This window comes from Callorhinchus milii, unplaced genomic scaffold (genome assembly GCF_018977255.1).
Source record: "Callorhinchus milii isolate IMCB2004 unplaced genomic scaffold, IMCB_Cmil_1.0 Scaffold3, whole genome shotgun sequence".
Classification (NCBI taxonomy): domain Eukaryota; kingdom Metazoa; phylum Chordata; class Chondrichthyes; order Chimaeriformes; family Callorhinchidae; genus Callorhinchus; species Callorhinchus milii.
In genome coordinates, this window is record NW_024704744.1 from 15439732 (window position 1) to 15467337 (window position 27606).

The 27606-nt window shown below is 41.6% G+C and overlaps 1 protein-coding gene and 1 non-coding gene across 3 annotated transcripts in view; one reads left to right on the forward strand and one right to left on the reverse strand.

The window, feature by feature from the left end:
• The window catches only part of grhl1 (grainyhead-like transcription factor 1), a 64480-nt gene extending 39036 nt beyond the window's left edge, over nt 1-25444 (forward strand). For both annotated transcript variants that reach the window (XM_007906491.2, XM_007906492.2), the window contains 8 exons: nt 8289-8447; nt 10168-10240; nt 12781-12908; nt 14313-14350; nt 15147-15232; nt 20785-20870; nt 23770-23834; nt 25104-25444. In XM_007906491.2, coding sequence (XP_007904682.2) covers nt 8289-8447; nt 10168-10240; nt 12781-12908; nt 14313-14350; nt 15147-15232; nt 20785-20870; nt 23770-23834; nt 25104-25218 — 750 coding nt within the window. In that variant the 3' untranslated portion in view covers nt 25219-25444. The remainder of the gene's footprint in view (nt 1-8288; nt 8448-10167; nt 10241-12780; nt 12909-14312; nt 14351-15146; nt 15233-20784; nt 20871-23769; nt 23835-25103) is intronic.
• On the reverse strand, nt 13933-14004 carry trnaa-ugc. Its single transcript has one exon. It is a non-coding gene; the product is annotated as a tRNA-Ala (tRNA).
• Nucleotides 25445-27606: the final 2162 nt, after the last annotated feature.

Consider the following 27606-nt stretch of genomic DNA (forward strand, 5'->3'; position numbering starts at 1 on the left):
CACAGCAATGTCCCACAAACAGTCGTAGATTGAAAATGATCAATTTTTTTTATTATTGTTTTTGGTTTCTGAAGGATTATTATTGTGGATCAACCTTTTATGCGGCACCTTATCGAGTGCCTTTTGGAAATCTAATTACACTACATCCACTGATTCCCCCCTATCTAATCTACTTGACATGTCCTCAAAAAAATCTAAAAGATTTGTTAAGCATGACTTCCCTTTTGTAAACCCATGTTGCCTCTGTCCAATCATATTGTGATCCTCTAAGTATCCCACTATGACATCCTTAATTAAGGATACTAGAATTTCCCTACCACCGATGTCAGACTACCTGGTCTATAGTTCCCCATCTTTTCTCTCCCATGAAAGTGTGGATCTGGGTCTCAGGGGCCTGTGGTGAGAGGCAGTGGCAGAGTCGGGCAATGTTGTGGAGGTGCGGAAAAGCGGAATGGATCACAGCACGAATGTGGGGTTTGAAGGATAGCTGAAGGTCGAAAAAGACACCGAGGTTTCGGATTGGTTCAATGAGGTGAAGAGTACAGCCGTGAATGGTGATGGTCTCAGTGGCTGAGGTGAGGAGGCGCTGGAAGAAGTTGGCTCTCGTCCAGGACTTGATGTCAGACAGACAATGAGCCAGGACATCAATGGTCCTGGAGTCTAGGGTAGAGGTGGCAAGGTAGTGTTAGATTTCATCTGCATACATATGGAAATTGAACTCATGCCTGAGGATGACATCGCAGAGCAGGAGCACGTATAGATTGAAGAGGAGAGGACTGAGGACAGAGCCCTGAGGGACACCACACGTGATAATGCGGGGGCTAGAGGAGAAGCCATTGGTGGCCACAAAGTGCAGGCGGTGGGATTGGAACCAGGCAAGAACAGAACCTTTGAGGTGGAGGTGAGCAGAGAGGTGGTGTAGAAGAATAGAGTGGTCAACAGAATGGAAAGCGGCCGTGAGGTTGAGAAGGACCAGGAGACAGACTGAGCCTTGGTCGCAGGTGGACAGAATGTAATTTGTCACTTTTACCAGGGCTGCGCTGGGAGCAGCATGAAACTCCGATTGGAGGGGTTCATGGAAGGAATAGAGGAATTAAGGGAGATTAAATAGTAATCTAAAATGTCTTTTTCAGTGATGGTACAGCCCTGGGTGATCACCAGGTATAGCGGGTGGCCATGGATGTGAGTTGTGGAGTTGATGTGGAGGGAGAGGTTGTGAGAGGAGGGAGGAGAAGTCAGCAGATGTGGAGCAAGAAGGGGTGATGTGGAGGTTAAAGTTGCCCAAGGTGATGAGGCATTCAGAACAGATGCAGAGGGAAGACTGAGACATAGCGAGCGATGAGTCAGGGGGGCAAGGTTAGCCCACGGACATAGTGGGGGGCTGGAGGAGACAGCATAGAGCGGACAGGATGACATTTTGGCTGCACCAGAGCCAGAGAGGAGAAGGGATAATAGACTAGGTGGAAAATGCAGGATAGGGATAATAACAGAGTAAAAACTATGTAAGGAGCCCTGGCTCAGAAAATAATAATAATCCTTGCATTTGATATAGCGCTTTTCATGTCTTCTTGACGTCTCAAAGCGCTTCACAGAATATGCTGTAAAGTGAATTGACTGTATATTTGTGGGCGAAACACGGCAGCCAATTGCGCACAGCAGTGTCCCACAAACAGTCGTGGATTGAAATGACCAATTTATTTTTGTTTTGTTTGAGGGATTATTATCAGACTGTGGAGTAAGGAAACTTGCCCACGGTTTCACCCTACCGGGAATCGAACTCAGCTCTCTCACTTTCAAAGCGAGTGCTCTAACCACTGAGCAACAGGACTCCAAAATGAGGAAATGGTTTCCTGGTTCATCATTTAAGAATATAAAAAACACACATTTCCATCTAATCATGTACAGTGAGTGTTAATTACAGTTTACAAGGAATGAGGAAATATGCACATTGGCAGGTTTCACAAACAAGAAGGAATCTTACTGTACAAGCTGGGGATCTGATAAGAACAGAGATGTGATAAAAGTCCATCATAATTTAACCCTTTGTAATCTCCAAGAGATTATGTTTTGCAATCTCTGGACCTAATCTCTTGGCTCAGAAATCTTTTACACTTTTTAGTGTTATACCTGCCCTCGTGAACTTCCCCGTTGACTCAATCCACGACTGTTTGTGGGACACTGCTGTGCGAAATTGGCTGCCGCTTTCCGCCCACAAAATATACAGTCAATTCACTTTACAGTATATTCTATGAAGCACTTTGAGACGGCTAGAACACTTGAAAAGCACGATATCAAATGCAAGGATTATTATTATCATGCAAAAACGTTGACAAAGTCACATTTCCTTCTTATCTGACCTGATTTTTTTTGGGGGGGAGTTTGTCTCTGCTAAACAATTAACGGTAGCCAAGTCACAATGAAAGCTGGAGTAAAGCTGTCTGAATTTTAAAATGGTCATTTGTGCCAAACCTATCTTGACATTGTTGTGATTCTTACGCAGTGTCATTAAGGTATTCAGACATTTGCCGTTGGAGGTACATCGGTCATATTAAAGCACCAGCTCAGTTTATGCTCCAGCCTTCAGATCTTTGGTTCTGCAGAATAAAAGCAGTTTTAAGTGAATGATCATCTCAGTTTGAACAGTTTTAGTGTGATCACATTAGAAGTTCCCTCCTGCCTATTTTGTGATGTGTACACAATACAACCATCAGGAGTACAATAGCTTTCCTCCTGACTTTGAATTCACATTTGGAACTTTGCCTTCTCCCGTTTCCAGGTTCAATGGTTTAACTCCTTAACAGTGCATTCATTTTATAGCCTTCTCGCCTCTTCCAGTTTTTTAAAAAAAGTTCTGAAACAGAATTTAGAGCAGGAGTAAGTGGCATACAAATTCCTAGAATAATCCAAGAATAATTGGAATAGATTCCTTTTGGGTCCACTGAAATCCCAAGATTACACGGTGCTGGTTATGGATGGTTGAGAACTCATTTAAAAAAAGGGCTTGATGTAATGGGAGGGTTGGGAAAGACTAAATTTAGCCTCACTGCCACCTCCCACCTTACATTGAAAGATAAGTCCTTTGAACCACAACTCATTCCAGGAAACACAAAGAAATAGCAAGTTGATGATTGAACCTGTTTTATAACTAATTTGGCTATGTGCTGGTTAATTTTTGGGGCAGGGAGCAAAAGCTGACAAACCTGATTTATGTTTGAACAATATATAAGCACACCCAGTTTCCTTCCTAGAATAAGAACTTCATTTATATAATATAATTGCAGGCATTAGTCCATCATAATTTAACCCTTTGTTATCTCCAAGAGATTATGCTTTGCAATCTTTGGAGCTAATCTCCCACCTCCTCTGGGAGATGATCTTGTCTTCATTTTGGCTCCCACACTAACTCTTATCACTCACAATAAGAGGAGCCTTTTGACGTGACTGTCACCAGGCCCTAATTACAAGTGAATAGCTCAATGTTAGCAAATATTTTCTGGAATATGTCAGTCGGACCAAATCAAAACATAGGTTAAGATGTCACACATGACTAAGCAGCAACAACACAATAAGATTGCATGTATAGAGCGCCTTTCACGTTAGGAGGATGTCCCAAGGCGCTGTACAGTTGGGTCAGGGCCCGAGCAGGGGGGAAATGGTCAGGGTGAGGGGAGGGAAAGGAGGGCACGAGGAGGGGGTAGAGTGTCGAGAGGGGAGCTGAAGGCACAGTCAAAGAGAAAGGTCTTGAGACCGGCCTTGAAGGAGGAAAGGGAGGAGGCGGCGAAGGCACTGGGGGATAGAGTTCCAGAGCCTGGGGGCTGAGAGGCTGAAGGCCCGGCCACCGATGGTAGGGCGGTTGGGGCGGGGGATGTGGAGCAGATCGGAGCCAGAGAAACGGAGGGTACCGGCAGGTAGGTAGGGGGATAGTAGGTCGGAGAGGTAGGAGAGAGCAAGGCCGTGAATGGCCTTGTAGGTGAGGATAAGGATCTTGAATTCGATCCTCTGGGGGATGGGGAGCCAGTGGAGGCGAGCGAGGGTGGGAGTGATGTGGTCGTGAAGCCTGGTGCGGGACAGTACACGAGCTGCAGAGTTTTGAATGACCTGCAGCTTGTGGAGGGAGGTGTCAATGTTGTATGTAAATTCCTGGCCAACAATTCCTAAGATAAAAATGGATCATTCACCTCACGGCTATCTGCGATATATTGTTGTGCATAAATTGGCTGCCACGTTTACCTACAAATAGACAGTCTCTGCATTTCAAATTAAAATCCTGCAAAGCACTTTGAGATGCTGCAAAGACATGATAAGGCACTATAGCAAATGCAAAGATTATTATTTTTTAATTTGTAAAATGTGCTGCCTAACATGTCATGCAGGAGAGCCTAGATATTGTATTTTTATCCATTGCAAAGTGCCGATCTCACACTTGTCGCCAAAGAGAATGTTATTCAACTTGAGGGAAAAAAGAAGCATGAATGTCCTTAACCCTTAGTCTCTTCTAAATTCAGTCATATCAGGATATTCATTTCTTGTCTCCCAGTGCTTGGAGAAGAAATCACACCTTGTCACATTTCCATTTATCTCATTTGCACACAATTTTATATCTAAATCGGCCTAGCAGTATAATAATATTAACTTGTTGAGACGTTTCAAAGGGCTTCAGAGAATATATTGTAAAGTGGATTGACTGTGTATTTTGTGGGCGAAATGCGACAGCCAATTGCGCACAGCAATGTCCATGAACAGTCGTGGATTGAGTAAACAAATTATTATTGTTTTTTGGAGGAACTGTTGCCCACAGAAAGTGATCCTCCAATCGACTAACAACCAGGTTCCTGCTACTGCTGGGTAAACAGGTGTGTAGAGTAAGGAAATATACCTAAAGTTTTGCCTCGCCTGGGAATCAAACCCAGGTCCTCTTGCTTGCGAGGCGAGCGTGCTAACAACTACGCTACAGGACTCTAGGTATAGAAAATCTAAACCAAATTGTGCTGTTCATGTGAGACCCAGTAAAACATTTTAAAAAAAGTCAGTCACTCCACACATCTGTTGAGTGAAATCTGCTGCTTCTCAGTGGTCTTGGTAGATATATGCTCAGCACGAAAAGGCAGTGTGCTCCTTGCTGAACAAGCAGTGTGTTCCACGGTCAACAATTATTTTTAAACAATACGCCATGTTTTACTTTGCCAACGTTCATAGGCTAAATCTCTGCTGTTTATCTTTAACCAATGAACTAGCAGGTTTTTCAACTTTTTTCCCCCCTTTTTGCACCAAACTGGTTACCTTATATGAGAGTGATTCCCCGATAATAATAATAATCCTTGCATTTGATATAGCGCTTTTCACGTCTTCTGGACGTCTCAAAGCGCTTCACAGAATATACTGTAAAGTGAATTGTCTGTATATTTGTGGGCGAAACGCGGCAGCCAATTGCACACAGCAGTGTTCTACAAACAGTCGTGGATTGAAGTGACCAATTATTTATTTTTTTCTTGAGGGATTATTATCAGGCGTGTGGAGTAAGGAAACTTACCCAAGGTTTCGCCCTGCGGGAAACGAACCCAGGTCTCTCGCTTGAGAGTCGAGTGCTCTAACCACTGAGCTACAGGACTCCAATGCTAGTCATACAGGTCTCGTAGCTCATAAGCTCCCCCAGCCGGCCTGCCCGTGTCACTGCATTGTACAGATCGCAACTGATAATATGGTGATCTTAACATGTATGTACTGTGTTTATTTTATATAACCTTATCACCCCAGTAAATTATCGTGTGCCTTCATGCTTTAGCTGGGAATCTTGAGAGAATGTGTTTGCTGAGCAGCATATACTGTGATGAAGTATGAGGTTGTGAGGCACCAAACGTAGGAGGTGACAGGTTCAGGACACCCCTTTATAACACGCTTGTCTGGGTCCAATGTTTCAGTGGCCAGGTTATAAACAAGGCATGAAGAAATGGCCAACTTCCGAGGTGTGAGGTTGCCGCTGATGTCATTTCCTGCACACTATTCATGTTGTGCTGCTCAAATTATTTAATTGGTCCCATGACACTCTTCGAAAAGAGAAGGGAGTTTCTCTCAGTGTCCTGGCCTACAATCTCCCAAATAAAATTGGTCATTCACGTCATGGCTGCTTGTGGAGCATTGCTGTATACAAATTTACTGCCACAGTTCACCAACAAATACAGTCACTACACTTCACAGTAAATCCTGTGAAGCATTTGAGAGGTATTGTCAACATAATCAGACATATATCAATATAAGTATTATTATTATGATTATAAAAAATGGTGAGGTAACACTGATTTGGGGGTTTTAGGACCATGTAGCTTGCAGAAGAGATGGCAGAGCTAGGAGATCCAATGCTCCCAGGCTTTGGGAAGAATGAAATAGAATAGGAGACAGGAGTGGGATTCATCATCAATTATTGCTAAAGACAATCTTTTCTTTACTAGGAAACCCCATTGCAAACAAATAGTGAAAAGATTGGAGATTTTAATAATAATAATAATCCTTGCATTTGATATAGCGCTTTTCAAGTCTTCTAGACATCTCAAAGCGCTCTACAGAATATACTGTAAAGTGAATTGACCGTATATTTGTGGGCAAAACGCGGCAGCCAATTGTGCACAGCAGTGTCCCACAAACAGTCGTGGATTGAAAATGACCAATTTATTATTGTTTTGTTTTGGAGGGATTATTATTAGTTATTATTATTATTATTAGGCGTGTGCTCAAGATTGCCCAAGGTTTCGCCATGCCTGGAATTGAATTTGTGAACAGCAATGTCCCATAAACAGCTGTGAAGCGAATGACCAATTTTATAATGTTAGAAGTGTACTACAACAACGACAACTTGCACTTATATAGCGCCCTCCATGCAAAGTAGCGTCTCAGGGGCATGGGGTGGGGGGGAGAGGGTGACCATAAACACGGTCGAAAAGGAAGTTTTTCAGCTGGGACTTGAAAAAGGGGAGAGGAGGCAAAATGGAGGGATTGAGGGAGAGTGTTCCAGAGTTTCGGGGCATAGTGGCTAAATGCGTGACCTCCGATGGTGGAGCAGAGGGCGTGAGGAACAAGCAGGAGACCGGTGCCAGTCGAGCAGAGTCGCCGGATGGTGGATTAGGTAATAAGGAGATCACAGAGGGAGCGAGGTGCCAGCGAGTGAAGGGATTTGAACGTGAGTGTGAGGATGTTGAAGTCGACACCCCCATTTCACCCCCTCTCTTTCACCCCATCTCAAACCACAAGACTCCTGTTGGCAGGAAGCTTCTGTTCTGTAAGAGACATGTTTGAACATGTTTCTCTTTCACAGTTTCCAGCACCTTTTTTTACACACACTACATTACATTTATTTTTAAATTTCTTTGTGGAGTGCCTTCTCTTTATATCTAAAACTTAAATTCCACTGACCACATCTCCACCCATTCAAAAATACATTCCCATTATCCCGAGGGACCTAAGGCAGGCTCCACTGTCACCCACGGATCAACTTCAAAGTCCTCACTCTCACCTACAAATCCCTTCCACCCCTAACACTCTCTGATCTCTTCCTACTTCATTCCTCTGTTCGCCTCCTCTACTTGGTTAACCCGTGTTTGCTACACGTATCTCTTGCACCACCATCAGGGGTCTAGCGATCAGATTCTATGTCCCTACCCTCTGGAGCTCTAAACCTCTACACCTCCATTTCACCCTCTCTCTTTCCGTCTTCAAGTCCCGTCTCAAAACCTATCCCTGTGAGGTCCCCTATGGTCCCCTCAGTCTTTCACTGAATGGAGAAATCTCAAACCTGTTGTTAGGGCGTGTTGTCAAGTAAAGTATGAGCTCATTCTGATTTGTTTTCCAAACAGACTTGTTAACATTTGAGGAGTCAGTATTATCAATGTCATGCTGAAATGTCTTGTGTTTTTTAAAAAAAGAAACCTCCCCATTCTCTTAGCTCTGAATGGAATCCTGCAAACTTTTTGCCGTCCCATGTTGACATGTCACGTCACATAGAAATTCAGTACAAAAGGAGGCCATTCAGCCCACTGTCTCTTTAAAGCTGCTGCTATTCCTCAGGGCAGCGAAAGACCTCTGTTGTATCTCTCGAAGTGGCTGATAATATGGGTAATTTCTTACTGTCGTTCTTTTCTTCCATCTCCTTTTAATTGTCCCGGTGACTTGACTGAGATCAGGAGTGTGAGAAAACTATGTGCCAGACATTACTGTAGCTTTTTAAAAGAAAATCTGACAGCAGAGTACTTATCTCAGACTCTTTTCAACATAAGTATTCTGACCATTTTCTGTTCCAGATCTTCATCTCTGTCAACTGCCTCAGCACTGACTTCTCATCTCAGAAAGGAGTCAAAGGCTTGCCTCTGAACATCCAGATCGACACCTACAGCTACAATACACGCAGCAACAAACCCATCCACAGGGCCACATGCCAAATCAAGGTCTTCTGTGACAAGGTAGGTGTTATTCGATGATTCTGTGATCATTTTTGTTTGGTCAGCGAAGTGTCTGACACATTCAGAAAGCAAATCAAACCAGACTGAAAGTTCCACCTATATATGGCCACCTATTCCTCAGGTCTCAAAATGGAATGAGCATTCTCTCCCTGGCACAACACACCTTATTTACCTAATTCAACAGAGTATTGGGCATAGGTTAACAAGAACCAAGGCTTGGGGACCCTAAAGAGAGGGTTGGAGTACTGCTGGAGTCTAATCAGCCAAAACCATACAGCTTGCCTTCTGTGCTAACTCTGTGAGTTATCAATCGCAACTCTGAAAAATGAAAATAATATGGTTTAGTTCACCTAACAAGTTGGGCAACAATATTTCCCGCAGGTGGACCTGTCAACGTAGCTTCACTTGAGCAGACTTATCTTCCATCATCAACATTCATTCCAGAACTTGGCGCTGCGACAATCTGATAACCTAGATCCAAGGTGACATCAACAAGTAAATTGAGAACTCTTGTGATAATGATACAGAGGCATGAGATGTGCTGATCTGGTAACTCGTGAGTGCCAATAATAATGAGTAGTAAATCGAAACACTCCTTATCTTGTTTAGCATTTATATGACACATTGTCTAATAATGGAGTAAACAGTAGGTGCTCCTTTACCTTGTGATAATTAGGATAAGGAATGTTTCACAGATTGCCGGAAATTTGTTCCTTATCTAATCAGCACTAGTGTAAAGCTTTCACACTCACCTCAATGTAAGGGTTAATTTATTTTCAAGACCCTGCGGTGAAGTAAGGACTGACACAAATGTTGTACAATTAATCATGGTTTATTAATTCAGATTAATAATGGTTATAAGTAATTAAAAGAATCCATCCAATTATGCTTACGTATCCATGTATACTATAGTTCACAATGATTTAAGTTGACCAAACCAAATGCCCCAGGAGAGATAGAGGAGCAATGTCCAATTTAATGTCCCATTTGAATCCAAATTTAAGTCCTCAAAAGGTATCCAAGTATTGTTGTACGGTTTCCAGTTCAATCTCACCCAAAAGTATCCAGGTATTATGGTACGTTTAGTGTTGTTTAAATCATAATCTTCCTTTTCTCTTTCAAATCTATCTGCTGTTGTTTAGGTGACCTGCTGATTACTGTTGACCTTTCCTATCGTCTTTTGCAAGATGGTTCCCTTGTAAAAACAAATGCAACACAGCTCTCTCCAGCTGCAGACCATTTTTCCATGAGAAAATGACTGATAAGGAATGAAAACAGTTTGTTGTTTGTAAACAGCCTTTTGTTTCTCCTCCTTGAGCAAGGATCTTCTTTGAAGCTCGTCATAACCAGCTCCTCTCATCTGAGATTGATCATATGAGATTGATCATTTTATATAAACATCGCAAATATAATTTGAGATATTATTTAACACATTAATTACAGAATTCCTACATCAGTAATGAAATAGCTGCTTCTCCTCTCTGATTCACACAGTGATTTATTACAGTTCAAAGGACGGCAACTTTGACAATACAACGCTTTGCCCTTCACTGCATTGGAGTGTCAGCTTAGACTCAGCTCAAAGTCCCAAAGTGGGGCTTGACCCAACAACCTTCTAACTCAGAAGCAAGAGTGCTACCAACTGAGCTAGGTTGACACCTAACCGAATATTGTGGTCAGATTACTGATACTGAACATTTTAAAATGTGTTGATATACAGGGCGCAGAACGGAAGATCCGTGATGAAGAGCGTAAACAGTCTCGTAAAAAGGTCAAATCCAATGAGAGTGCTTGTGAGTATACAAAACTAAAATATAAGTTATGAGACCAGCAGACATTAATAAGTATAAACTTGCTGCCATATGTAATATTATACACTGACTTCCAAGAAAGAAGAGGGAATTTAATATTGAGAGCTATTAATATGGTAATTATGGCATTTATGTGAGCAATTTCTAAATATTATAATTTGACGTATAATGTATGGATTTTCAACATGTTCAGGAGGTTGTGGAATTTTTTTTTAGTTGTTAACAGAGTTCAGCAGACATTGGTTTACATTGTCAGTTTACGTTGTGTTCACCTGATGCTTTTTTATCTACGTTAAATAAATAAATTTATTTATCTAAATTAATAAATGGTGGAATTGTCACTACACTTTACAGTATATTCGGTGAAGCACTTTGAGACATCTCGAAGGTGTGATAAGGCGCTATATCAAATGCAAGGATTATTATTATAATACTTTAGACCCACACACGGACTGTGTTTATGTGGGGTGTGAAATTGTGTGGGGGAGGAATAGAGCAGGAAACTAGCCATACATCACCTGGGGTGGAGGGCGAGAGCATTCATTGTGGGGCTTCTCACTGATGAAACAGTAACCTCCGTACTCCCAGTCCTTGCCAGACTCCACTGGTTCCCTATCACACAATGGATCGATTACACATTTGCTTTCAAATCATTTCATGCCCTGGTACCTTCCTATCTCTCCGACCTGCTTATACCCCACTCCACTACCCACCGCCTTCGCTCAACTGGCGCTGGCCTCCTGCGCGGCCTCGTCCCCTCCGTTCTACCATCGGTGGCCATGTTTTCAGCCACTACACCCTAAGACTCTGGAACCCTCTGCCTGAATCCCTCTGTCTTGCTCCCTTTTTGCCTGTCTTCAGATCATAACTCTTCAACTATGATTACCTCCCTCCTCTTCCCGGCTCACTATAAGGCTCCGCCACTGTTAAGAGCTCCAAGGCACTACCTCTTGTGAAGGGCAGAATATAAACACATGTTATAATAATAATAATATTATTATTGTTGTTGTTGTGAAGGAAAAAATGAACCTTTTAAAAATCCCAAGTGATGGATTGACATTTGACTGGATTGGCATCTCTTCTTGCTGTTTTGGGTATGATTTCTCGGGGTTTCCCTGTAGGTGCTCACACTGTGAAAATTTGCTGCAGATTTGCCTTTTATTTCCACAATTCAAGATGCAGACTGTGCATCATTTGTTCTGATTTCTCACAAATGCTCCTTCCATGTGTTTGTTGGGGAGTGTGAAGTGTTCCACCATCACCCAGAGAAGCATCTTCTTGCTGACAACAGCAAGAACTGTATGGCTTGGTGATTGAGAGGGTTCCCGCAATGCGCAGACTCAGACAGCTCAGCAGGCAAGAAGTTGGAGATTATAAATCCTTTTATGGTCCTGTTACTATCTCCAGAAGTGTCGGGATACTGTAAATCCAATCAGCAGGTGCACAGATATTGTCCTTTTGGTTGTTGCATTCCTCCATCTGTGAGGAGTTAAATTACAACAACTTGCATTTATATAATGGCCTTCATGCAGGGTAGTGTCTCAGAGTGCTTAACAGTGGCGGAGCTGACTCCGAGCTGGGGGGAGGTGACTGTAAGCCTGATGGAAGAGGAAGGTCTTCAGGTGCAATCTAAAAATGAAGGAACAAGGCAAAGGAATTGAGGGAGAGAGTTCCAAAGTTTCAGGGAGTAGTAGTGGCTGAAAGCACGGCCTCCGATGGTGGAGAGGAGATGAATAACAAGCAGGAGGCTGAAGCCAGCCGAGCAGAGACAGCGGGTAGATAAGTGGGGAGGAAGCGGGTCGGAAAGATATGGAGGTGCGAGGGCATGAAGGGATTGGTGGATGAGTGTGAGGATCTTCAAGTCAATCTGTTCAGTGATAGGGAGCCAATGGAGCCTGGCGAGAACTGGTGTGATGGGGGTATGAAGTTTAGTGCAGGTGAGTATATGGGCGGTCAAGTTTTGCATTAATTGAATTTTGTGGATAGTGGAGCTGGAGAGACCAGCGAGGTGGGCATTGGAATAGTCGAGGTGGGAGGTAACAAAAGAATGGTTGAGAATTTTGCTAAAACCCCTAAATCAACAAGAGTTTGTGTCTTTAGTCTTGAAAGCTGATGAGCTTTGCAATATATGTAGCAGTTATGCTTCAGGGATGCAGTGGCAATACTTTGCACTGCATTAATGTACTGTGTTACAGAGGTGTAATGGCACGCACCCAAAGGCCGAGGGCACTGCTGCTCTATGAACTAGTCGTACAGTCACAACGTTATTACAATAGACAACCTTAGTAGCACTTAGGATTTGATCACGTAGTATTAGGTTGTTGCAAAAGCAATCAAATCTCCTTAATTGCCCAAAGATTTAAACACATTACTATTTAATTCATTTATTTTGTTTCGAATTACATTAAAAAATGCAACTGAACCTTAAATATGTAAATGTTCAGATTTTCAAATAGCACAATGTTCTTATTCTCAGATCATCACAGTATGGAGGTTTATAATCTTGTGATTTTTCTTCACAGTCCAACAGGTAAAGATACCACTGCTCCTCAGCCAAAAGCAAGGTGAAGTCACAATATTCAAGTCTGTTTCTGATCTGGTCACTCAGCCGGTTCTCTTCATTCCTGACATCCAACAGCGAGTTCCTCATGTACGTCTCACTCTAGGTTTGATATCGATCAAACATCCTTCATTGCAACAATGACCTAAGTATATCATTCTCGTAATACAGTAAAATGCACATAAATCGTATCAGTTGGGAACGAGTTACGAAAAGAGTAATACAAGTAGTGTAAAGAAATCTAAGTGGTTTTGATAGGAAACTGAATGGGACTCGGGTGAATGTATGACTTAGGCGTTTATATGAGTTATGAAGATAAGACTTATGCAAGTCTTGCTGTATTATGCAAAAATGGAACAATGCACAGAAATCTGTGCTTTTTTTTTGGTAAATGTGAATAGTTTCAAATGCTTCTTCTTCACTTTTAGTATAAATAGTTATTTTATTTATACACATCAGTCTGGCTCAGTTAGCAGCACTCTTGATTGTGTGTAATAGATTGTGGGTTCAAGCCTCACGCCGAGACTTTGACCTCATCAACAACAACAACAAAATTACATTTATAGAGCGTCTTTCACATCGGAAGGACGTCCCAAAGCGCTGAACAGTCAGGTGTTGGGGCCTGAGCATGGGGGAGGGGTGGTGTAGGGGTGAAGGAAGGCGGAGAGGTGGGAGGGAGACCAAAGGCACGATCGAAGAGAAGGGTCTTGAGACCGGCCTTGAAGGGGGCGAGGGAGGAAGCGAGGTGAAGGGACCGTGGGATGGAGTTTCAGAGTGTGGGGGCAGAGAGGCTGAAAGCCCGGCCACCGATGGTAGGACAGGTCGGGCGGGAGACATGGAACAGGCCGGAGCACGCTGAACAGAGGGAGCGGGCAGGTTGGTAGGGAATAATAATCCTTGCATTTGATACAGACGTCTTCTAGACGTCTCAAAGCGCTTCACAGAATAGACTGTAAAGTGAATTGACTGTATATTTGTGGGCGAAATGCGGCAGCCAATTGTGCACAGCAGTGTCCCACAAACAATCGTGGTTTGAAGTGACCAATTTATTATTGGTTTATTTTCTTGAGGGATTATTATCAGGCGTGTGGAGTAAGGAAACTTGCCCAAGGTTTCATCCTGCTGGGAATCGAACCCAGGTCTCTTGCTTGCAAAGCAAGTGCTCTAACCACTGAGCTACAGGACTCCACAAGTCTAGTTTGACACTCCATGTGGTGTTGGGGATATGCTGTGTTGTCAGCGGTGTTGTCATTTGGATGAGATGTTAAACCGGGGTTGTGCCTGCCTGTCATATTTAGATTTTATTGCAAGAAATAACTAACTTGTGATTTCTGATTTATTGTGATTTATTCAAAGCCACAGGTAGTTAATTCAGAATGTGTGAAATGGGCGGTGGTTTAGTTACAGAAATTCTGCAAGAATAGAAGTTTTGCAGCAGTTCAATATTGTATTGAAGTCAGACTAACCATTGATGTCTTCTCTGTGCTGTTACAGGGATTGTCTGCTTCAGGAGAGGAGCTGGAAGGTGAAAGGTAAGTAGGGTCTTGAATTAATTTAAAGGTCCACGCCTACATTCAGCCCATCCTTAAGAATTTATTTAATGCAAACATTAAAGTTGATCCCTTCAGAATACTTAAGTGGGAATGCAACAATTTCTGATCAGAGGCTGAATCGATTTGCACCACTTACTTTCATGTAACGTATTAGTTAGCACACTTGCCTCGCAAATGAGACGACCTGGGTTCGATTCCTGGGCAGGCCGAGATATTAGGCAAGTTTCCTTACTTCACACACCTGTTTTCCTAGCAGTAAGTAAAAATAATATTTTTTACCACAAAATAAATAATTTGGTCACTCAATCTACGACTGTTGTGAGACAGTGTTGTGTGCAGTTGTTGTGTCCAGTTATGCTGGGATGGTGCATTCACACTGTAGTGGCAATGTCATGCTGTGGTGGAACATTCATAGACCACTGGTGTAGTCCTGCTGTGGTGAATTGGTGACAAAATTGCCACAAAAATTCAACTTCTGTTTGCGACACTACGTGGGGTACACAGCCACGATTCTTTAAATGATGGCTACTTGATAACAACCACGATGCACCCTATTCCTGATTTGGTTCCAGTTTTTATTTTGAGCCGTCGTTTGAAAACTTCAAGAAAATCTAAATTTTAACCAAGCAGCAAGAATGTTAGAGGCCAAAACAGTCTTTTAAAAATCCCAAATGGCATCTGACTGGACTTCGACAACAATAACAACAACATGCTTTCACATGGGATCGAGTCTCGGAGCACTTCTAGTAATAGGACGTTGTATTTCATCTTCCAGATCAGGGATTAAGAGGCTGCCTTACCTGCCTGAGCAAGAGTTCACTTCCCCTAACAAGACCTTGAGGACAGACGAACCCAAAAAAGGTAAATCTTTCTTGAATAATAATAGTAATCCTTGTGGAGTCCTGTAGCTCAGTGGTTAGAGCACTTGCCTTGCAAGCGAGACACCTGGGTTCAATTCCAGGCAGGGCGAAACCTTGGGCAAGTTTCCTTACTCCACACGCCTAATAATAATCCCTCCAAAAACAAAAACAGTAATAAATTGGTCATTTTCAATCCACGTCTGTTTGTGGGACACTGCTGTGCGCAATTGGCTGCTATGTTTCGCCCACAAATATACAGTCAATTCACTTTACAGCATATGCTGTGAAGAGTTTTGAGACGTCTAAGAAGGCACGAAAAGCGCTTTATTAAATGCAAGAATTATTATTATTAATAACAGTAATCCTTGCATTTGATGTAGCGCCTTATCATGTTTTTGAAACGTCTCAAAGTGCTTCACAGAATATATTGTAAAGTGTTGCTAATATCAGCACTGAACTTAAGCACTCTGGGACCCTACCCTGTGTGAGGGGTGCTGTATAAATGCAAGTTGTTGTTGTAAAGTGAATTGACTTTTTCCACCTGAGGTTTCATTGACTGAGGAGTTACATTAACTCTCGTGATTTAATAACTTTTTGGGAAGTGAAACTGACCGTGGTTGATCTAATCTCTGTACAATTACTGGAAATGAAAGAGGGTGGATACTGCTGAGCAGATGTTGCTGAGCAATCATGTTGTTATTATTGTAACCACATCCCTCCCCATGTTGTTGCCCTAATGTATTGCTGATGTCAGCACTGAACTTAATATAAAGCTGGGGAAACAGCTATTGTTTTGGCTACAGTAAACCAGAAAGTTCCGCAAGACATGCTTTGTGGTGATAAGATTTGCTTAACAATTTATCGCATTGGTTCTCTTAAGAAATATTGGAACTTGAGTTAATTTATTGATTAGTTTCAACTGAACCGTGAACCACCATTCCCCATGATTTGGCGTGAAACGGTTGGGCTCCATAGCTTTGCACTCTTGATCGGGTACAATGAAGCACTTGAGCATCAGGACTATCCTTGTGTGGAGGTGGTGGGGAAGGGGACGCAGGCGTGAGGGAGTGGGGGCGTCTAGGTGGAGTCTTCTTGGAGTTGATCTGGCTCCAAGGTGACATGTTTGGTAATGGACTGTCAGAATCAAGCCAGCTCTGTCCAGTTCCTGAGCCAGGCAGTCCACAGTATTCCAGGGCAATGCTGTTGACAGACCAACCAGCCGAGCTGAACAGCAGGACTTGGAGGGGCAGACAGGTCACTGGGGTCAGGGATTCTTCCCAGTTGGCTCCTGCTTAATTGTGTCTCCTATTGATTGAATGTGAAGCGTTATTAATAATAAATAGCAATACTGTTTGTATTTGATATTGCGCATTTCACTTCGGAAGAACGTTTCGAAGTACTTTGCAGGATTTACCGTAATGTGATTATGCGTTTTGTAGGCAAAAATAACTAGTGAAGTATGTCTGCCGTATCAACTTTAATGATATTGTCACACTATTTTGAAGAGCATGGAGTTCTCCTTCTGTCCTTGACAATATCCATTCTCTTCCAAAACTCCCCAAAGGTTGTTAATCTAATTATTGTTTATGGTGCATCACTGGGACAAATTATCTGCCATGCTTTTCCACACAACAGTTGTAGGGTTACTTGTGAAACAATGATCGATCAGTCAGTCAGTCAGTCAGTCAGTTAGTTAGTTAGTTAGTTCATGAATCCACAATACAACGGTAACAATCTCAATCTAAGAATAGTCAAGTGCAGTTATGGCAAATCTATATTAAGATAACTAATATAGTGCAGGTTAACTCAGAGAATAATTGGTAAATGATCGTTTCACCTACTCTGGAAGGAGGTTGGCATTGCCTTTGGCCAATATTACACCGGGTATGTCTCACACTGAAGTTTGACTGACAATAAACATTCATAACCAAAGTTTGATCACACGATGACAGTATCAAAACGGTGGAGTCAAAAGTTAGTTTACCCAATTAGAGTTCACAGTTCGATTATCCAATCATATTCCCGAACTGGTTCATTCATTCACCTTTCAACACACAGGAGACACCCCAAGGTTATCATAATAATAATAATCCTTGCATTTGATATAGCGCTTTTCACGTCTTCTAGACGTCTCAAAGCGCTTCACAGAATATGCTGTAAAGTGAATTGTCTGTATATTTGTGGGTGAAATGTGGCAGCCAATTGCACACAGCAGTGTCTCACAAACAGTCATGGATTGAAAGTGACCAATTTATTATTTTGTTTTTTGTTTTTTTGGAGGGATTATTATTATTAGGCGTGTGGATTAAGGAAACTCCACAACCTCACAGGAATTTGGGGGAACTGTCATGTTCCGATGTACCAAGTGTAAAGAGTTCAACTCATCACTTAATCCTCTCATTTTCACACCATGGAGTCATAAAATCCTGGTAATCTTGTAGTATTTTACAGTGGACTCCTGTAGCTCAGTGGTTAGAGCAAGCGAGCGACGTGGGTTCGATTCCCGGCAGAACGAAACGTTGGACAAGTTTCCTTATTCCACACGCCTCTGTTTACCTAGCACTATGTAGGAATCTGGTTGTTAGTCGATTGGTGGATCGCTTTTCCGGGCGTAAACATTCCTTCAAAAAAAATAATAAATTGTTCACTCAATCCACGACTGTTTGTGGGATACTGCTATGCACAATTGGCTGCTGCGTTTCACCCACAAAATATACAATTCACTTTACAGTATATTCTGTGAAGCGTTTTGAGACATCTCGAAGATGTGATAAGGCGCTATATCAAATGCAAGAATTATTATTATTATTATCCCTAGTTACCTAGGTAGCCAAGTTTATATCAATCAATACAACAGTCCAACTTCCTGACTAAATTTCCCCATAGCTCAGTGTTTATGTTGATGAAGCAAAAGACTAACATTCTGAGCAGGACCCACTCCTTTACTGCAGCAGTTGGGATATCTCCTGGTAAACTCTCATTCATCTCATGATCGGCATAATGTTTCTTTATTTTAATTCTTTCTTATAGTCTTTAACTTTAATTCTTCCTTTCAACCTTTCTTTACACAGTCAATATACGAAGTAACTCGCTGGGTGAAGCATTTGAAATGCTTCAATTTGATACGGTGCTATATCAAGTGCAATGTATTTAAATCTGTTGGACTATTTGGCATGATACCAGGTTAAATAAATTACTGTATAAAGGCGTTCAAGAGGCAATTGCAGGAGATGTCTTTGGAAAGGGAATGTGATTTGGGGATAGGTCAGGTAGCTGCAGTTGAGAACAATTTCAAAGGAACGGGCTTGTTGGACTCAGTAGTCTTTTTTGTCCTTTGAAAGCCTGTTTAAATGTTACTATTGCCTAATACTGAAGCCTGAAATTTCACATGTTTTTAGCCTTCATTTTATAGCCAGTTTTCTGCAGCTTGGATATTAAGTCAGAGGTTGTATAGATTGAAGTCATTTGGCTCATCCCGTCTGGCTGATGTCTATCCTGCATCCTATCCCTAGTTTTTGTTTGAATGTTTGTTTGTTTGATGTCCTCTCTATGTGTGACCAGGCTCCCTCTGACTCCTCGTACTCCTGGACCTCTCTGCCACAATCGACACAGTCAACTACGCCATCCTCCTCCACTGCATCTCCTCCACCATCCACCTCAGGGACCGCGCTCACTTGGTTCAAGTCCTAACTTACAAACCGCCAGCATTACATTTCTGCAAATGTTTTTTCTTCTCGCTTCCACCCGGTCACTTGTGGGGTACCCCAAGGCTCCATCCTTGTCCCCCTTCTTTTCCTCATCTATATGCTCCCTCTCAGTGATGTCATCCACAGACACGGGATTAACTTCCACGTGTACGTGGATGACACTCAATTCTACTTCTCCTCCTCCAGCTGCGACCCCCAGTCCTCTGATGTTCTGTAAGCTTGTCTGACAGACACCAAGGCCTGGATGAGCGCAAATTTCTTCCAGTTAAACATCAGCAAGACGGAAGCCATACTCTTTGGCTCCCATCAATGTCTTCTGTCCCATGTCCCATGACCTCCCCAACCTAGTTGATCTATCCTTAAAACTCTCTGAACCTGTGCGCAACTTAGGCATCAGGTTCGATCCCCAGTTATCCTTCCTCCCCCACATCCAGTCCCTGACCAGGACCACTTTCCTCCACCTCCGCTACACTGCCCGTCTCCGACAATACCTCACTCCACAAGCTGCCGAAACCCTTGTCCATGCCTTTGTCACCTCTCAGCTGGACTATCCTAATGCCCTCCTTGTTGGTCTCCCCTCCTCCACTATTCATAAAATTCAACTCATCCAAAACTCCGCCGTCCACATTCTCACCTGTACTAAACTCCGCACCCCGATTACTCCAGTCCTTGCCAAACTCCACTGGCTTCACTCAACTCCAAGATCCTCACTGTAGTGTTTAAATCCGTTCACTCCTTGGCACTCCCCTATCTCTCCAAGCTCCTCTCTCCTCACAGCAGTACCCACTGCCTCTGCTCTACTGGGTCCAGCCTTCTTGTCCCTCGAATCCTCCACTCCACCATCGGCAGCCATGCCTTCAGCCACAATGTCCCGAAGCTATGGAACTCTCTCCCTCAATCCCTTCACCTCGCCCCTTCTTTTCCGATTTTCAAGTTGCATCTGAAGACCTTCCTCTTCGACTGCGCCTACAGTCACCTTTCCCATCCCCCTGGCTCCACCATTGTTAAGCGCCCTGGAACACAGCCTGGTGTGGAGGGCGCTATATATGTGCATGTTGTTGTTGTTGAATGTGCATATGGTTGCCGTCTCAACAATTGACTGTGGGAGAGAATTCCACCCTCCCACACACTCTGTGTGTGGAAAAGTTCCTCTTAATCTCTGTCCTGGAGCTCCTCCACTGTTCCTGTTTGTAATGCTACATCCTCTAGGTCTAGACCACAGATAGCACTGAGAGATGCAGCTGCACATGCATCTGCTTCTGCTTATTCATATCGATGAGGAATCATAGCTTCGGGACGTTGTGACTGAAATGAGGAATCAAGATAACAAGTAACACACACTCAGCACTTTGTACATGAATCACGTGAAATTACATGAATTATAGAAAGCTTTGGTTAGACCACATTTGGAGTACTTTGATCCATTCTGGTTGCCACCTACTAGAAGGATATAGAAGCGATGGAAAGATATCAGGAGTTGTAGGTTACTACTATATGGATAAACTGGATAGATTAGGGCTTTTTTTTTAACTAGAGAAGAGACGTTTATAAAATAACAGATCCACATCCCTGTTCAGGTGGATATTAAACATCCCACGGAACTAATTGAAAAGAGAAGGAATTTTCTCCCAGTGACCTGGCCAACAATCCTCCAGGTAAAATTGGTCATTTATTTAATAAGACTATTTGTGGGACATTGCCGTGTGCAAATTGGCTGCGGGTTCACTGGCAAAATACAAGACACTTCACAGTAAACCCTGTGAAACACTTTGAGATAGGGTCTGTATCAAATGTAATGGTTGCTATATTATAACTTTAGATTCTAATTCTTGCCGTGTCTTTTCAGTTTTGCTGTACGTCAGGAAGGAATGCGAAGAGGTGTTTGATGCAGTTCTACTGAAAACACCTTCTCTGAAAGGCCTGATGGAGGCTGTAAGTAAAGGAAAATTCTATTTTTAAGAACTTCGACATTCAGTGAACCACATTCTTCTGATATTTAGTTCCTTTCCCTTTTTTCCCTAGATTGTAAAGTAGCCTAGTGGATCCAGACCATAAAATGATGTGTTATATCAGGTCTGGGAGTTATAATGGCCGTTGGTCTCACTTCTGGGTTGTTAGATCACAATTGACGCTATTAACGTCACTTCCAGCTTCCTGTGCAGGCTGGCCAGATTACTGTGCATGCCAGTCCCTCAGGCCAGCTCGGGTCCGTAACTCTGTCTGTCCAGCGACTTGGGACGTCCTCCCGACGTGAAAGGTGCTATACAAATGTAATTTTGTTGTTGTTGTTGTTGTTGAAGTTAGCCAGTCCTTTAACTGCACCGCCCGTAACTGCAGTTCCAGATACCGTGCGGTGTGAAGGGCGCTATATAAATGTTTAGTTGTGGTTGTTCCACAGGTGACGCATGTTATAAGTGAACTCACACACTCTAACGAGGTGTCTTATAATGGAGTTGTCCTGGGTACGCAGGAAGTACAAGAGTTAAAGTTACTAATTTCCTTTCACTTTCCCTGAGGAGATTCCGAGCCGCTCTCAGTTTCACTTGTTGATGTCGCAACACTTGTTGTGCTTACTTGAAGTGGACAGGGAGCACTGTGATCATGGGAGGGAGAAAGTGGGGGAGGGAAAAGGAAGGGAAGGAGAAGGGAGAGGGAGGGAAGGAGGAGGGAGATTTGAAATCACATATCATACAGTAATCAGTAAAGAATGGGATTTTTCTTTGTTCCATAGCTGAGTACTGGAGAAGTAGGGAATACATACGGGATAAATAGGTCAGATTAAATGTCGGCTACGGCCTACATTTATGACTATCTTATGTATAACTGCACTCCACAATGGACCCTCACCCCACTGATTTTATCACTTCAGAGTACAAAACTTTACGATTCATTATCTCTGAAGATATTTGAGCTCATAGTCTAAGTCAGGGTGACCCAACATTTTGGCTGCCACAGGCCAGCTTTCCTATTTGAGAAAGGGCCACGGGCCACATAAGCAATATTTTGTATTTTTTGTATTTTTTATTTGATTATAAAAAATATACAGTCACTGCACTGCACAGTAATTTCTGTGAAGCGCTTGGTGTGAAAGGTGCTGCCTCAAATGCAAGAATTATTATTGTTATTTTATGCACAATATCACCTGAAATGGTTGATCATGGTTAACAGGCTGAAAGCTATTCTCCCATTTATTTTTCTATGCTTTTGTATGTTTTAATGACTTTCTTGCTTTTTGATGGAAGCTCAGACATTTCAGTGTGTTTTGACCAACAGCAAAGCAAGCCAATCTGCAAATGTACACTCAGCATTTCTGACCTGCAAAAAATAATTATGCTGGTGCGAAGGTTTACATGGGAGCAGAGTTTACTTGGGGGGCAAGACCGTTGCCAGCGGGAGGGGTTGAGCGGAGTTGCAGGTGCAGGTCTGCCATCTGTTAAAGGAGAGTACCCAGAACCAACGTCGCCCAGGCTCCCAGCCACACAACAGGAAGCCCTTACCACAGTTAATCCTTTTTATCTTGTTTTCATGGTTACGTCTTTTTTTCAAAAAAAACATCTGTTCCATACCTCACTTGACTTTAATTGCTGTGCGAGATTAAAAAGATAATTGATTGTAAGAAACAAAATGATGCTATGAAGTCTGTACATTCACTTGCCCAAACTATGTTCTGTTTTCCACGAGTGCATTTGAAAATAATAATAATCCTTGCATTTGATATAGAGCTTTTCACGTCTTCTAGACGTTTCAAAGCGCTTCACAGAATATACTGTAAAGTGAATTGACCGTATATTTGTGGACAAAATACGGCAGCCAAATTGTGCACATCAGTGTCCCACAAACAGTTGTGGATTGAAGTGACTAATTTATAATTGTAGGGTTTTTTAAGGTCCCAAACTAGATTAGAAGTCACTTTTTGGCTGACTAGGTTATTGTATTGGACTTTGATGAACTCTGCAGGTAGCTTATGAACATGACCTTGTATAGACGTTTGGTATATTGTTGGAAATAATATTGCTTGTATTTGATATACAACAACAACAACAACAAGATTCCATTTATAGAGTGCCTTTCACGTTGGGAGGACATCCCAAGGCGCTGTACAGTTGGGTCAGGACCCGAGCAGGGGGAAATGGTCAGGGTGAGGGGAGGGAAGGGAGGGAGCGAGGAGGGGGTAGAGAGGGGAGCTGAAGGCACGATCAAGGAGAAGAGTCTTGGGACCGGCTTTGAAGGAGGAAAGGGAGGAGGCGGCGAAGGCACTGAGGGATAGAGTTCCAGAGCCTTGGGGCTGAGAGGCTGAAGGCCCGGCCACCGATGTTGGGGCGGGGGATGTGGAGCAGACTGGAGCCAGAGGAACGGAGGGTACGGGCAGGTAGGTAGGGGATAGTAGGTCGGAGAGGTAGGAGGGAGCAAGGTCGTGAATAATACCTTAATACATTGAAATATCTCAAAGTGCAAAGAGCTTTTTCTGTAAAGTGGAGGCTATATGTATTTCTAAGCGAAGCAATTTACATATAACAATGTCCAACAAACAACCATGAAGTGACTGGCTAATTTTGTTTGGAGGTTTGTTGACCAGGACACCAGGAGAAACTGCCTTTGCTTTTGGAATATTTCCACAGGATCTATAATGTCCACCTGAACAAATACAGACCTGTTAACGCCTCATCAGATATCAGTGTGTTTTTGTATTAATAAAGGGTTCATCCTACACCTCAGCATTTAAAATACTCGTGGGTAAAAATCATGAAATTTTAAAACTCCTGAGACAAGGGGTGGATAATTTACATAAAGTAAGTTTCTTTGTTTGCCTATGTGTTTATTATCTTTCTAGATTTCAGAAAAATATGAAGTACCGCTTGGCAAAATTGTAAAAGTCTACAAGAAATGCAAGAAAGGGTGAGTAAATGTCTTTGCTACAGGTTTGATTGTGGAAAGTTGTTCAATAAATTCATGAATATATTCCCTTTTGCATTTACTTTTTTCTACACCTATTTCAACTTTCTTTGATACTTTTATGATCCATTTATCCTTCTATGAACCTTTTTGTTCAATGTTATTTTTGTCTTTATCCTTCAGTTTATAATTTCTCTGGTTGTTACATCTGTCTCTCTTGTCCTTTGTTTTAGAGTTTATTTAATTCATTTCTAACTTCAGACTGTATTGATATCAAGATCTATATCGTGCAATATTTGCAAACTGGATTTGTTGGCCAATTGTGAGTTTTTAGATTCCAGAAAAGTGTAAAGTATTGAACATAAACAGCATCATTTTTATGGGGTAAAGAAATGTTGTAAATTTTAGTGACATTTCAATTTTTAGGTCACTTTTTACTCCCACCCCTTATAAGCAAGGTAAATTGGTGTCTTGAACATAAAATTGCTTTCTTTCCATGGGAAACGAATGTCAGGGTAGAAATTCCACCTTGTCTAGTCTAGTTTTACCCCATTTGCTTATCATTTCAGTGCATTCAGAATTTGGCAAGTTCTTAAATGCAGTCTTCAGTTTTGAAGGTGTTTTTCAGAAAGTTTGTGTTTAAGAACACCAGGAAAACGCCTTCAACATTGAAACTGAATTCAACAAATTGCTAAATTCTGAATGATTTTGACTTTTCCCTAACACAATGTATTTTACATATTCCATTTTGTCAAAGCTTAAGATCGTTAGCTCCAGGGCATCTTTCATGTCAATTTGGGCTAAAATAGTATATAGATTCCTCCTGATATAATTTTGATTCCTTGCATTATTCTGCATTTCCTGCTTGCGTGCCCATTTTCCAGGTGGGAGTTAATAAGAAAATTGGCCNTTTTTTTGGTGAAGACCTGTTCCAAAAGCAGTTAGGTTTGCTGTTAAACTACTTGAATGTGGGACTCTGCTGTGCGCAATTGGCTGTCACCTTTCACCCAGAAAATATACAGTCAATTCACTTTACTGTATAACCTGAGACAATTCAATGACGTGATAATGCATTATATCAAATGCAACAATTATTATTATTGAATAGCAAGATTGTGATTTCTTGTTGGAAACCTTGATGGCTTTATTACATTCGGATGTATCCCACTCGTCCTTGGTGCACAGAGGATTAAAATTCCTCACAAGGAGAACTTTTCCCTCAGAACCTTTTGCTGATGTGTATTTTTTTTCCCTTCCTGTTGTTGTCCCTAGTATCCTGGTGAACATGGATGACAATATTGTGAAGCACTATTCTAATGAAGACACATTCCAGCTCAACATTGAAGATGCCGCAGGAAATTACAAGCTCACATTTGCTGAGATATGAAAAGAACTGACAATACAGTGTGCGCTATGTTATAGCACATTTATTGACCTGGCACACACAATGTGAGTAAATATAATATGTACAAGACTCATTGTATAGGTTCACATCTATCTGAAAGTAAGTGTGTGAAACCCTATCCCAGTCACATCATGCTAACAAAACTATGGTATTCTTAAAAATGTTGATTCCTTATTTAAGGAAGGAAGTTAAAATATATTTCGAAACACCCCTCCCCCAAACTCTGAACAATTGTAATGTCCAATCCTGGCTGCAAAGTTCTGAGTCCCACCATCTTTGGTTGCTGCTTAGCAGAAATCAATGTTGGGTGCATAAAACGTCCTATCTTAACTTATTCAGCGGAAGCTGGCCTGAAGCTAGGAAACCAGGGCCGTATCCCATGAACAAACCAAAGAGGGGCTACTTTCCTCACTGGTAAATGGCAAGAGAAATCTCTGTACTATACAAATGTAATTTGTTGTTGTTGAAATCACCAGGTCTCACACATACTGTGCTTCCACCAACCCTCGCTTCGCTTTCTCCCAGGAATCACCTCCTGCTCACCTCACACTGCTCTGATGTCTTGCAGTCTTGTATATATTATATAAAATTAAAAAAATTGCATAGCAGCATCTTGTGGAGCTTTAATAAGCCCAGGGATTCAGGTCATGTCAATTTTGTGTGAAGTCTTTTGTGTGTTGCAGTCTTATATAAGATGCCTGAGTAACTACTTCTCCTGTATGGTATATTTTTATTTTGGAAGTTTAAATACTGTTGATTTTTTTTGCATCAATTCAGTTGTGCCTGAGTTTAGATTTTAGAAATGTAAATGTTATTTTTTTTAAAAAAATACTTCATTGAAGGCAAGTGCAGTGACTGGAATTTGAGCTACAGCACTTACAGAATATCATACATGACATTTTCGTATAAATAGTGATAGAGGCACCAACAGTCTTATCTATGGGAATATACAGTGAATGGCTAAAGATTCGCCAAGGAAGCCATCATATTCTTGTATATTAAGTGCAATAAATCATAAAAATAATAACTTTTTTAACTACCTTCTATTGTTAGCATTTAAACAAAAAGTTTACTATGGAGAGGGTCTTGGTCTTTACCTTTTACAAATAAACTGTAACCACTTAATTTTTTTTTACAAAAACCTCAGCTGTACTCTCAAATGTTTACGATGGTTTTTAAATTAGGAAAAAGCAGTTGAAGCAAATCTAAAAAATGTTTTGAGGTCTCCTTGTAATTGTAAAGATGATTAAAATCCTGCCATCTTTCTTTTCCACATTACAATATATTCTATGAATCACTTTGAGATGTCTCAATGACATGATAAGGTGCTATTTTAAGTGCAAGGATTTTTATTATTATTAGGACCATCCTACCCATTAGGTTCTGGCCTTCATGGATTTTTTAAAAAAAACAGTCAGTAATAACTGTGCACATGGTCCAACCTATAACAGGAATTCTCAGGAAATATACTTATAACAAAGTAAACGTAGAAATTGGAACAGGGCAAATTTACCATCATCTGTTATACACTCCTGTACACAGTCATATCTACAATGTGTTTTGATAGTTTTCCGAAAGCCTTGAGATAGTGATTTGGTTTTGTGGGAATGTATGGTAAGACCTTTGAGAGGTTAGATAGTGAGCATTTTTTCCCACTGGTTGGTAAATTGGTCACTAGGTACGTAAGTTCAGGAAGAATTAATAGGGAGGTTGAAAGAAACATTTTCACACAGAGGGTTGTTAGGACATGGGCTGCTTTGCCACAAGTAGCTGAGATAATACAAACATTTGAAAGGACATCAATATGAACATTTGAAGAGGAACATTATAAAATGATATGGAGAGAGTGGAAGGAATTGGGAATATAACCAGGGTTGTTATGTTTAAATGGTTTGGTAGAGTCTCTAACTAATAAAAAAAAATTTATATTACTCTTTAGCTTCACTTCTCCAAAGATATTTCTTTGTAACACCCTATATCCATGCAAGAAATGCATAATCATGTCATTACATAAACTGGAAAGATTACCCATCTGGATTAGATGATTATTAGAATACTCAAGATTTGTTATGGTGCATTTATGCAAGCGTGCAGTTTGCCCAACAACCATTTAAACCTTAACAAATATATTTTCAAACGCAAATCTTTATGTAAATATAACTTTCTATTTAAATAATAACTGGTCATGCAAAATGAGACTCCTCCCCTATCACCACACCACACCTCCCCTCCCCCCATGAGAAGGACTCTTTGAGACAAGTCTCTGGGTTAATATTTACCAACAGTGTCTTAAATCAGTTCCATCATTATAGCTACTGCCAAACTGACATTCCTTGAACAATGAATACTCTTCAAAGGTTTGGTAACTAA